The 12,698-nt window shown below is 47.3% G+C and overlaps 1 protein-coding gene across 2 annotated transcripts in view; it reads left to right on the forward strand.

Annotated features, from left to right (window-relative positions):
* Positions 1 to 12,698, forward strand: part of nfkb1 (nuclear factor of kappa light polypeptide gene enhancer in B-cells 1) — a 30,005-nt gene that overhangs the window by 14,171 nt on the left and 3,136 nt on the right. For both annotated transcript variants that reach the window (XM_085170406.1, XM_085170411.1), the window contains exons 6-22: positions 4,173 to 4,324; positions 4,402 to 4,565; positions 4,651 to 4,809; positions 7,088 to 7,192; positions 7,974 to 8,065; positions 8,149 to 8,287; positions 8,677 to 8,808; positions 8,911 to 9,024; positions 9,408 to 9,569; positions 9,803 to 9,944; positions 10,033 to 10,147; positions 10,229 to 10,430; positions 11,309 to 11,478; positions 11,789 to 11,891; positions 12,055 to 12,203; positions 12,281 to 12,350; positions 12,492 to 12,655. In XM_085170406.1, the coding sequence (XP_085026532.1) occupies positions 4,173 to 4,324; positions 4,402 to 4,565; positions 4,651 to 4,809; positions 7,088 to 7,192; positions 7,974 to 8,065; positions 8,149 to 8,287; positions 8,677 to 8,808; positions 8,911 to 9,024; positions 9,408 to 9,569; positions 9,803 to 9,944; positions 10,033 to 10,147; positions 10,229 to 10,430; positions 11,309 to 11,478; positions 11,789 to 11,891; positions 12,055 to 12,203; positions 12,281 to 12,350; positions 12,492 to 12,655 (2,334 nt within the window). The remainder of the gene's footprint in view (positions 1 to 4,172; positions 4,325 to 4,401; positions 4,566 to 4,650; positions 4,810 to 7,087; positions 7,193 to 7,973; positions 8,066 to 8,148; positions 8,288 to 8,676; positions 8,809 to 8,910; positions 9,025 to 9,407; positions 9,570 to 9,802; positions 9,945 to 10,032; positions 10,148 to 10,228; positions 10,431 to 11,308; positions 11,479 to 11,788; positions 11,892 to 12,054; positions 12,204 to 12,280; positions 12,351 to 12,491; positions 12,656 to 12,698) is intronic.

Below are 12,698 nucleotides of genomic sequence, written 5' to 3' on the forward strand. Positions count from 1 at the left end.
AGCGGCCTGCAGTGTGTGATGAATGTGGAGCGCTCACGGATGTGTTTCACGTTGGAGAAGAAAACATGAAAATGTCTGAGCGCGTGTTAACCACAGGCCTTATTTCAGGCGAATCAAACTTGTAGAAACGGTGAGTGCAAAATGCAAACTCATTCAGAAAGTTTATTTATTCAGATCAGAACAGTCCCTTTATTTCCCTCCCGCTGCCTCAGCCCGGCCACAGCGCACACACCGGGACAACTTGGTGAATGTTTGGATTTACTAAGTGTCTGAACCAACTTTGGCATCATTACCATAAAACAAACATCCCCAGTAGCTGCACGCAGACTTCATCCCACAGCTGCTTTTCCTCACAATATTCCTCGAGACTCCGATAAACACTCGGAGCTCCTGCACGGATTGGATCTGTGCTCCGAGCGCTTTAGTTTTCTGACATCAGATGAAGTTTCAGCAAAATCTTCTGCTGGCCCGGACCTGTCCGAGAGCTCTCTGCAAACCACACACACACAAACACACCTCTGCTGTGTTTCATGTCTGTTGGGAATTTCCTCTCCTTGACACCCACATGTAATTACAAGGAAGTGGAGTTGCGTCACAAACAGGAAAGGTGCCGAGTTTCAGCTCGCAGATGAAAGCTCTGCATCCAGAGGTGTAATATCTGCGTTCGCGCCCACTCTGGCCCAGAAATACTGACATATTTAACCCTTTGTTGTTCGCTCGTGGTCGCACAGCGCTGCTGCACAGACTACAGGCTGCCTCAGCGGGTGAAACTCATCAGGTACAGAGAGACCGAAACAAAAACACATTCGGTCGTTGGATTTAAATTACTGTCGTCATTTTGCACTCGGAGGCACCACTTTGAATTTTCCACAGCCTGATGGTTCATGACATTTCATATTTGTGGTGATGTAGATTAATCCCGAGCTTCACTTTCATCGGTTATCAGACGTTATACGTCTGCTCACTTGACTTTTCTGCTTCTTTATGAGGGCTGAGAGTCTTTCATATTTATCGAGGACAAACCTCCAGAGCTGAAAGCTAAAGCTGGTGTGGAAGTGTTCGAACATTCCCCACAGAGCAGCTTGGTTTGGTCTCTGTGGATAGGTTCCCTCTTCATAACGATTCTCTCATCCCAACCAGTCGCAGCATATGGCCCCGCCCCTCCCTGAACCTGGTTCTGCCGGAGTTTTCTTCCTGTTAAAAGGGAGTTTTTCCTTCCCACTGCCGCCAAAGTGCTTGCTCATAGGGGGTCATATGATTGTTGGGTTTTTCTCTGTATGTATTATTGTAGGGTCTACCTTACAACATAAAGCCCCTTGAGGCGACTGTTGTTGTGATTTGGCGCCGTATAAACAAAATCAAATTGAATCGAGTGGGTGAGTTGGGGCGTGGCTACGTTGATTGACAGATGCCAGATGGATAGATACTGAGGAAAATTCTGTTACGGCAGCAGGATGATGAATAAAAATGATGCCATCCACAGTAAACAGGCGCATAGTGAGGGCCTTTTAGTGGCAGAGATGCAGAACATTTACACTTGTGATGGCTCCACCCCTATATTTATTTGGAATTTCTATTTATAAAAGACTCGACTAGAGGAGATGAGGTTTCAGGTGAGTACATAATAACAAATTATCTCTTCCCCCGACATTCACAAGCTTAAATCTCGACCTTCACAAGAGACAGAGGTTAAACTAAATCAAACCAACTCCTCCTAATACGCCTGCTCCAATGAGTGAAATCAAGCGCTCCCAATGACATTTAATATGTAAAATAACCAAGCCCTTTGTCTCAGTGTGGTCCAATATGGGGTCACCAGGAAGTGTAGGTCCTGTGTTTAATATTTGGTCCTCCAAAGGGGACTGGACCCAGCCCTGCAACAACCCAGGAGGCAGCTGAAACTGTTTAACTGGTTGTATCAGCTGACCTTTCAAAATAAGAGAGAGCAGATTGTCCATCATTAGATGCTTAAATTTAAAAATCAGTACTTAGATAAACATGAGTGCTCAGGTTTCATTATGGGAATTGGCATTGCACATACTGCCCTCCTCTCTGCAGTTTAGCTTCATCGGGAGCAGTGAAGGCTGATCACTGAGCGCTTCTCTGCAAACTCCACTTAGCTGCTTCACCGTGCTGGGAACGTCAGAGACCTCAGGTAGTTAGTGTGAGCGTGTTTGAACCAGGAAACCATCAGACAGCAATGCTCGCTGTGTTTCTAGGAACTGGGTTTGTCTGCCAGAGCGCTTCGAGTGGCCCACAGCACCGGGAAGAGGAAGTGGGCTCGTGTTTATTTACTGCTGCAACGTTCCTGCAGGCAAATGTCTGCAGCAACATCATTTGTACATGCACACGTGTGTGCACGGTAGAAACGGGAACAGATTTCCTTTCCGCAAACTCAGTTTACCTCAGAGTGCAATTAGATAGAGAGATAACTTTTAATTTAGGGCGTGGAGAAACCTCAACGACAAAGTGAAGGAAATCATAACGAGAGAAAAAGCTACAAGTTGAAGTTTTACTTCCTCTGAAGGAATCTTACAGATTGTTTGGTTTTGGTTTGGCAGATTAAGAAATGCACTCTCAGTTGTTGTAGTTCCGGAACAAGAACAGTTATCTGGATTCAGGCTTGAATGTCTTAAATGTGACTTTGAGAAGGATCCGCGGTTCCTGACCTGATCACAGATAAAGTTTTTTTTTAATCAGAGATAAAATGTTTCGTAGCTCATTCAAAGTTTAGCTGCTTTCACACTGTACGAAATCTCCACTGATGTGTGCGCTGTGCTCAGACTGAACGAGCTTTCAGCCACGCCTCTAATGACTCGGCAGTATTCTCAGGTATCGATCAGCTCCAGCTGGCAGTGCGATGCCTTCACACGTGTCTATAGGTTTCTATAAGTTACTATGTTGCTGTTGAATTGGGTGCAGCAGCTCTTTGGAACAGAAGGATGCACACATTAAAAGTGTGCAGGGTTTTTTTTTTTTTCAATTTCACTGGAAATATGGTTATTGCAGGTTTCCTTGAAAAGCTGTGAAATAATTGGAAGGCTGTGCCCCCCCGTACACTTTTGCAGTCTGAATTGGACTTTAGAAGAAATGCAGGTTTTACTTCAGGGAAAACTTCAGTTATATTTCTCTAACCTCGTCTCTTCGGTATAAATATAGGTATAAATGAGGCATTAATGAACACCTGTGTGTTTCACAGCTGAAACGCATAAGCTTCAGATTCATTTTTATTTTACAGAATCTGTTTAATGTAATCACCTGATAGAGATCAGCGTGCTTTCATGTTTCTGTCTGATGTTCGGACAGGGGATGAAAACACGTCTTTGCGAGATCTGTTAAAAAGTAGGTGAAGCGGCGTGAAACTGCGTCCGCTGAAGTTTGGCTGGTATCGTGAGTCATCCGTACCAGGAGAAAGTTTTTTCTGAACCGCAGCAGAGAAGCGCCGAGGGCAGAAAAATCCAAAATGCCCTGAATCTGTCACCGTGAGTCATCTCTGGATCTCTGAATGACTTCTCTGAAACCACATCCATCCAGTCTGACCTCTCCCTCATTTGACAGACTCTAACAATCCACACCGAGCGTCCTTCAGCACAGTCACTGTTTAAGGTTCAGCAGAAGCGCATTTCCTCTCAGACTGAGTGTGTTGGCGATAAGCTGGTCTCCTGATTTGAAGACCAAAACATGGCAAAGATTATTTTCATGCATCAGCGACAGATGACAGATGAAGTTCCCTCTGTGATCCAGAACTTTGCAGGATTCAGAAAAACTCCTAAACTTGATCTGATCGGCATTATTTCTCCATTTCACAGCCAGGAGCCACATTCAGATGTGATTTATAAGAATATTAGAATATCAGAGCTGGAAGGCGAGTCTGGGATTGAATTGTAGGTTCATCAGCTGATCCCACGTGCCGGTATCAGCCTGGAAAGTTTACCCATAATGCACTTTTTGAAGTTTTTCCAGTGGATTATGGAGATCAGATCATCCAGGGTCCCATCAGTGGTGTCTGCTGCTCTGCCTCACAGACATTAATCTGCTGCAGTTCAGACTGTCGTAGATCCATCGCACTGATGCTCACAGCAGGTTATAGTGAGCCTGGTTTAGTCTTAACACTGTGAGTCTTGGAGTGAAGTTGCAGATATTCATGGTGGTTATCTGTGCGTGTGTTTCAGATCTGTAACTACCAGGGTCAGGCCCGGGTGGTGGTCCAGCTGGTGACGGCGCTGACCGCTGTCCCTCACCTGCACGCTCACAGTCTGGTGGGAAAACAGTGCGATAAAGGAATCTGCATCGCTGACCTGCAGTCCAAAGACTCCACCATCAGGTCTGCATCTCTCTCACACACACACGCAGTGAAGCCCGTAAAACGATTGTATGTGACGCTCAGTTTATTTCTCATAGTTTCCCGAACCTGGGGATCCTCCACGTGACGAAGAAGAACGTGGCAAAGACTCTGGAGGAGCGGATGATCGAGGCCTTTAAGCTGGGATACAACTGCGGGGTCTCCATCCACCCCGACATCGACAGTGTTCAGGGGGAGGTCAGAGTCCCCCGAGAAATCACAGGTGAGTGAGACACATAACAAAGTTTAAATTCGGGATGTTTTATCTGTTTCATCGTTGACTCTCGCCCTCCTCTCTCTGTCTTCAGAGCACCACCTCAGTGTGATCAGAACTGCTGCCTCTTCTCAGGCCAAAGAGATGGACCTCAGCGTGGTTCGGCTCATGTTCACGGCGTTCCTCCCCGACAGCGACGGCGGCTTCTCCAGACGGCTCGAGCCCGTGGTGTCCGAGCCGATCTACGACAGCAGTGAGTCCAGGCATTTCTAATCTTCTCCCTCCAGCAGGAAGGTTTGCAGGTCCGTCCACGATGCGTTTAGGGCTCGGAGGAAAGTGTAACTTTGACTGTTTTTATCTCGTGAGATCTGCTTTGAAGGTACCGCCTGAGTCTTTGAACCACATGAAAGATGTTTCGTTTTCGCTTCAGTCCCATTTTGTGCTCGCTCGCGGTGTCGCTCTCAGTCTCATTTTTTCCACCTGCAGCTCAAACTAAAACCTGAGCAAACTTTACAGATGTGCGAGATAAGATTCTGGTTGCTGCACTTTGTCCCTGAGGTAGTGACAGTCTGTGTAATGCTACAACGGAGATTTATTGAAGAGCGACTGACAGAGAAGTGGTTTGTGTGGCGGGTTTTTTGCACGTGTACTTAAAGATGAGGAGATGAAGATTATTAAGGTTTGCAGAGGCAGTTTGCTGCCATTTCCTGTACTTCTCTTTAGTGTTGGATCTGTTTCACATTACTGAAATGTCCGACTGAATGACCGGTGATTGTTGTGAGTCTGACAGACCTGAAACAAGCTGGATGTAATGCAGTTGGTTGCCCACAGAATTCTTTCCTTTGACTTTAATAAATGCATGCAGCCTCACCAGGCATGCAATAAAAAAAGAGTGAGGTTTGGTCATAATGCTCCAAGTTCTGCAAATCCTGCAGGTCAGCTGTTCCACATTTCGGCTGTACAAACATCAGACTTACCTGCTAAGTTATTGCTAATGCTAATGCTAATAAGGTTGTGTTGATTATTGAAATGATAAAGCTGCTCATAAATTAGTGCTCTTTGGGGCACAGGTGTAGACCACCTGGTTGAGTCCTTGCTCTCCTGTCCATAAAATCCAAAACTAAAAAAAAAAGAATCCATTACTTGGAGCTTGTCCTCAAAACGTTCCCGTTTCCTTTCATCAGCTCTAATCTTGTCATTGTAACCTGACCGTGTGTTTGTCAAAGTGAACAACCCTTCAACCGGTCGTAGCACACACCTGCAGGTGTCACCGACAGATTGAATTAAAGCCCACAGAGAAACGTGTTAGATGTGCACACCGAGCTGCACACGGACTCGACGCCCACTTCAGTTTGCTCCGATCAGTTTTAAGAAAAATGAAAACGGGTTTTAAAGTGAAGCTTTGAGTCTTGGTCTGCGCTGAGAGATGATTATGTGTGAAGTTTTGTGTTGGACCGTAGATTCGATGGATCATTGGTTCCTACATACTGAGCCTCAGCTCCAGGCCTCGTGTTTCGGTCTGAAGTGTTGAAAGTTTATGAAGTTTGTCATTTATATGTGTTGGATTTGTGGTTTGAAAATGTTAAATGTAGAGAAACAGCTGAATAAAGCGACTGGTCGGAATCGGAGGATCGCTCTGGACTGAGGATCGGCGCTTGCGTCTCGTCAGGCCGCTCGGTTTCGTTTCCCTCTTCCTGCTGAAGCTGCTTCGCTCTCTGTGCTGCACTTCCTCTCAGAGGACTGAACTCGACTCCGAGTTCATCGTTTCAGCCCCGCTCTGCACTTTCATTTTACCGGCAGGAAACATTTCACACACCTTTCTCTTCTCGATTCGCCAGTTTTCACTCTTTTACTTTTGGTTTTTGGACTTATCATTTTTTTAATTGCTAGACTTTCCTTTACCAGTTGTAGTAGACCCGCAGCGTTCAGGGTTCAGGGTTCAGGCCAGGCAGGAGTGGATCACCTGTTTAATCTGCTACAGCGTGCCAGCGTTTGCTGTGCGTCTGCAAGCTGCTTTGAAACCCACCTCCACCTCAGCTCCTTTTCATCCAGTTTCCACTTCCTGCGTTCTGTATGAGTCCTGCTGTCCTGTCCTCTCCTCTCGCAAACCTGTCCACAGTCATGGATGTACGTAAACTACCAGGCCCCGTCCTGGCGGTGACTGCAAACTTCACAACTTTCTGTTGACTTTGTCTAAGGGAAGCGGCGCGTCTGTGATCTATTTTAGCATCTGTGGACATGTGCTCAGTGCCTCTATTTGATCTTACAGTGTGCTGTGGTTTGAAGACCTCAGCCTGTCCAGCACAGACAGGAACCCGTTCACAGCCCCTGTAACTTTGTTTTACAATTACACTTAAAACCTTTTCTGGCCCTGATCTCGAACACAAACCTTTGAGTGATGTAAAAGTGTGGTTACTTTACCTTAGAGTGATGGTGCAAATAAAAAAACTCCCCTTTGAAGATGCGTAGCTCTTGAGGAAGCCTCGGGTAGGTAGATCTCTGACAGCAGCTGTTTCTCTTTTCGCCCACAGAGGCTCCGAACGCCTCCAACCTGAAGATTGTGAGGATGGATCGGACCGCCGGCTGCGTGACCGGAGGAGAGGAGGTCTACCTGCTCTGCGACAAAGTCCAGAAAGGTGAGCTTTTCCTGTTTTCTGTTTGACACATATAAGGTCGGGTGTGGGACGCTCATATTAAACATGGATGCAATTTAAAATAATGAGGTCAGAAGAAGCACAAAGGGGGAGGAGCTAAAACACGGCATACAGAGCTGCTCCAGTAAACAGCTGGAAATGAGCAGGGCTGTTTGGAAGGCTGGTTCTGGTTTTTAAAGCATCTCGGAGCAAACATGCATGCAGTTTATTTTAAGGGCTGCTAAAAAGTCTCAAGTAGTGATTTTTTTTCTTTTTCACTGAACTTTATTTGATGACGTTTCCATGCAGTTGAGTGTAAGTGAGGTGAATCTGAGCAGTTTTTCCTGGTTGAAGCTGTGTCAGTGCTGTTGGAGGAAGTCCTGCTTCAGGGAATTCCCCTCCAACGTACAAATCCCACAGGAGGAAGAGTTGGATTCGGGCTGCCGCCCGCTCCGCTTCCAAGGTTTCTCTGAGAGAACCGATGTGCTCTGAGATCACGGTGGTCTGGCCTCCAGCAGCGGGGCAATGTTATTAATTATCAGTAGCCTGGTCCGGATCTCGTTATGTTGATGATTCTCCATGACGTACACTGCACAAAAGGTGAAAACCAGGATTACCCCTGAGGTTATCACAGGCCTCTGGATTAGCTCAATCAAGATCTGAGAGCTGATTTTAAGCCACGTGAACAAAGGTCGATCTTTATGCAGTGCATCAGAGCTAGAGATGCTCCCAAGGCCTGAAAGCGAACTATGAAACCATGGTGACCTGATGTTTGTGTTTGCAGATGACATCCAGGTTCGGTTCTATGAGGAAGATGACTCGGGTCTCACCTGGGAGGCTCTGGGAGACTTCTCCCCCACAGATGTCCACAGACAGGTGAGCATTCCTGCATTCGGAGCTGCTACTTTGAGCTGCAGGTGTAGGGAGTGTCATTAACCGTGCCGTTACTGCGCCGACAGTTCGCCATTGTATTTAAGACGCCGAAGTATCGAGACCAGAACCTGCAGAAACCGACGTCTGTGTTCGTCCAGCTGAAGAGGAAGTCCGACAACGAGACCAGCGAGCCTAAACCCTTCACCTACCACCCCCAGATCTTAGGTAGGTCACATGACCCCGCTCTTCCTCTGGAGTTGGCCAGAAATGAGTCAACTCAGGTAATGCGTTACCTGCAGGTCCCTAATACTCCTCTCAGGCCTTTATCTCTTCTTCTTCCCCCACAGCCTGATTTTACTTTTACTTTCAACAAAAAGAAAATTAATAAAACTCCAAATTATTAAAAAAAACACTGGAACGGTTACAAGCAAATCAGCTGGAAACATTAATAAAGAGCAGTGGAAAATTTCAATATTTATATTAATGTTTTTACTATCTGTGTCCCAACACTGCCCCCTGCTGTTTGATCATCCATCACCTGATTGATTTATTAACGATTTTAAATGTGGGATGCCACAGAGGTTAGCATGGCGTGAACACGTGTGTGTTTTTAGACAAAGAGGAGGTGCAGAGGAAGAGGCAGAAGACTTTACCCAACTTCCAGGACTTCAGTGGTCATGGAGGAGGAGGTCTATACAGAGGAGGAGGGGGAGGTCCGGCTGCTGGAGGAGGACCTGGATCCACAGGTAGAGTCTGTGTTCTGGTCTGCTCTGCGGTTTAACACATACCTGAGGGTGACGTTATGTGATGTCATCATTAATCTCTGTGTTTGGGTGGATTTCCCTCAGGATACCCAGGATACCAGGGCTTCACTACCTACAACTATGGAGGAGGAGGTGGAGGAGGTTTCTCCACAGGGTACTCAGCGGGTCTGGGAGGAGGTGGAGGAGGGATCAAACACGGTGAGGAGCTACGATGAAGTAGTAGAGCCACTCAAAGTAACTTAGGAGCTGGGAGAGGTTGAAATAATCTATGATTATCTATAATACAAATAAAGTAACAGATTTAGGAGCGTGACCTTTTAACCTTTAACCTAATTAGGAGGAAGAAATAAATCATGACTCAGTAATCTCAGATAAAAGCCAAGAAAAGTTTTGGAAGTCATTAATATTATTATTGATATTATGTGAAATTTAGGTGACATCTAAGACAATCTAGTTAAAAACCAGATTATAAAATCTCCATTTATGAGAAAATTCCATCTCTGAGATTATAAATCTGTAAATTTATGTGGAAAAACTTGAAAATCATCTGAGAAAACACAACAAATGCCATTTGTTTAAAGCCTCTCAGAGCGGCGCCGCAGACAACGACGGGGACGACAACGACCCGGACGACGACTCGCCATCAGGAGCCGTGCTGCAAGCTCCAGCCCGGCCCGAAGCTGTGGAGGGAGGGGAGAGGAGCGAGGAGGGAGGGGTCAGTGTGGAGCCTGAAGCAGAGAGAGGTAAACGTTATTCTAAATTTGGCGGAAGAGTTTGTTTTTCCCGCCTCGGTGTTAGACCTCTGACGCTGCTGCTTTCTGGTGACACCGGGGGATTATTTCCTGCGTGGCGCTCCTGGGTCCACTCAAAGATGCTCAGATCACACTGACGGCATCAGAATGCTCAGGATAAATTCAGTTTTTACGAAGCGTTTAGGCGTTCCACACATCCGATCAAGTCTTTCTTTCTCCTTCAGAGTTCGACGCCAAGGAGCAGCTGGATCAGGTGATCAGCAGACTGCTGGAGGCCATCTTTCAGTACTCGGTTACGGCTGACTCGGCGTACCTGCTGGCTCCACAGCGCTCCCTGATGGCCGCGCAGGATGTAAACGGAGACACGTCAGTAAACGCATCGTGATGATCAGATGTGCGCACATTAAAAGTTTTTATTCGGCCGTGTAGTGACGCCTCCTTTTTCTCTTCTCAGCGGGCTCCATTTGGCTGTTCTCCACAACCAGCAGGAGGCGCTGAAGAGTCTGACGCAGGTGGTGTCTGCCCTGCCTGGAGAGGAGGTGCTCAACATGAGGAACCGCCTGTACCAGGTGTGGAGCTCGTCGTCTCCAGCCTTACAGAGCTGAAAGCTTCAGGTCACAGAGCTAAAGCACCCTCCCTCTGTTCCCCAGACTCCTTTGCACCTGGCCGTTATCACGCAGCAGAAGGAGGCAGTGGAAGCGCTGCTGCTGGCTGGCGCCGACCCGACGCTGACGGATCGTCACGGCAACACAGTGCTGCACCTGGCAGCTCAGCATGAGGGAGAAGGGATGATCCAGTTTTTACTGCAACACAGAGAGCTGAGAGAGCTGCTGGACCAAACCAACACAGCAGGTACACACACACACACACACACACACACACACACTCACACACACACACACACACTCACTCACACACACACACACTCACACACACACTCACACACTCACACTCACACACACACACACACTCACACACACACACACTCACACACTCACACACACACACACACACACACACACACACACTCACACACTCACACTCACACACACACACACACTCACACACACACACACTCACACACACACACACTCACACACACACTCACACACTCACACTCACACACACACACACACTCACACACTCACACTCACACACACACACACACTCACACACTCACACTCACACACACACACACACTCACACACACACACTCACACACACACACACACACACACACACTCACACACACACTCACACACAGAAAAACACATTTTTCTTGTATTATAGGGGAAATGAGTCTTGGTGAGTTTTCAGGTTTAACAGACAGACAAAGACACGTCACAGAGAGCCTGATCAACTGTACACTTCCTATTATCCTTGAAAACTTCCCAGAGTTACTGAATGGAAATATCGTGAATAGCTTCACAGTCGAGTCCATTAATCATAAACGTCACCAAATGTGCGGCTCCAGCAGGGTTTTGTGGAGTTCGTGTTGTTTGATGAAGGTCGGTGTCATCGATCTGCGAGTTATACCTAAATAACTTTGGTGTTTTAGCACGATTACTTGAATCTGTAAAATCAGAAAGTCGAGGTAACAGCGACTGTTTTTGTAAGATTCCTGCTTTTGTCAAAGAGACAGTGCGGGGGTGTGGTTTTATGTAATGCTGTGTCAGATGTTATCGTTACTGTCATCTCATTTGAAAACCTACCGGTAAACATGTTTGCAGGTCTGTGTGCGATCCACCTGGCGGTTCTGGTCAACCAGCTGTTTTCTCTCAGGGAACTGCTGGAGGGCGGGGCCAATGTAGAGGTCCGGGAACGCAGCTGTGGCCGAACGGCCCTGCATCTCGCCACCGAGACTGACAACGTATCGCTGGCGGGCTGCCTGCTGCTGGAGGTACGCCTGGGTTATTGGGCAGACTGGGAGCTAACAACCAATCGGAGCAGAGACCTTTGCTGAGGCTTTGCTGGCTCAGCATCAGAGCTGCAGCAAATCTTTATCTCGTTAATAAAGTGGTTACACATTCATATAGATGCTGATGTTCTCTCTCTCCTTGATTTGACTTTAACTGATGAAGGATCAGATGACCGATGGAGTGTATGACGACCAGCGGTGGGCGTCTCAGTGCTGAGGAATCTTTGTGTGATGTAACTTCACCTTTGAGTCGCCTTTGCATGAAGTGCTGTTTGTGTGTTTCTGCCATCAGGGAAACGCCAAGGTGGACTGCTGCACTTTTAATGGCTCCACCCCCCTCCACATCGCTGCGGGTCGAGGCTCTGTCAAGCTCACGGCTCTCCTCATGGCTGCAGGTAGATTTTTATTAAAGCTCAGAGTTCTTTTGTTCACCAGGAGCTCATTTACTAGCATCCACCTGAGGCCCCATCATTTCTAACGGCTTCCTTTCTGAAGAGGAGGAAGCCTGTGAGACATCCTGATCTCATGTTTAATAAGTTTGTATTTGGGTCTTTTCAGGTGCAGACCCACAGAAGGAGAACTTTGAGCCACTGTTCTTCAGGGAGGAGGATGAGGAGGAGAGCTGTGAAAAGGAGAGCGAGGATGAGGAAGAAGATGAAGGGTACATCCCAGGGACAACTCCCTTCAACATGGCTGCCACCCATCAGGTACACGTAGCTTCTGAGCCTCTGGTGAACCTCATGACACGAAGCAGATTAATGAACCCGCAGGTGTGTGTTTGCAGGTTTGGGATCTTCTGAACGGCAAAGAATACAAACCAAAAACACCTCAAACGGCCTTCGTCCCTCCTCAAGGTGAGCTCCTCCCCACACGTGGACACTTTATTACCCTGTGATTGACCACCGTGTTAGACGTGGTTCATTGTTTCATAACCACGAAATACAAAATCATGACATCGGCGCATCGGTTTGCTGATGAAATGTTTACGTGTGTAGGCGACCTGGCGAGCCTGGACACAGAGGTGAAGCAGGCGCTGTGTGGCACTCTGGAGAGTGAAGGATGCTGGGAGAATCTGGCTCACAGTCTGGGTCTCGGGATCCTCAACACGGCCTTCAGGCTGAGCCCCTCCCCCGCTAAAACCCTGCTGGACAGCTACGAGGTAACCCACACAGACAACACACGATCTCACACACTCCGACACA

Source organism: Neolamprologus multifasciatus, chromosome 2 (assembly GCF_963576455.1).
Source record: "Neolamprologus multifasciatus chromosome 2, fNeoMul1.2, whole genome shotgun sequence".
Classification (NCBI taxonomy): domain Eukaryota; kingdom Metazoa; phylum Chordata; class Actinopteri; order Cichliformes; family Cichlidae; genus Neolamprologus; species Neolamprologus multifasciatus.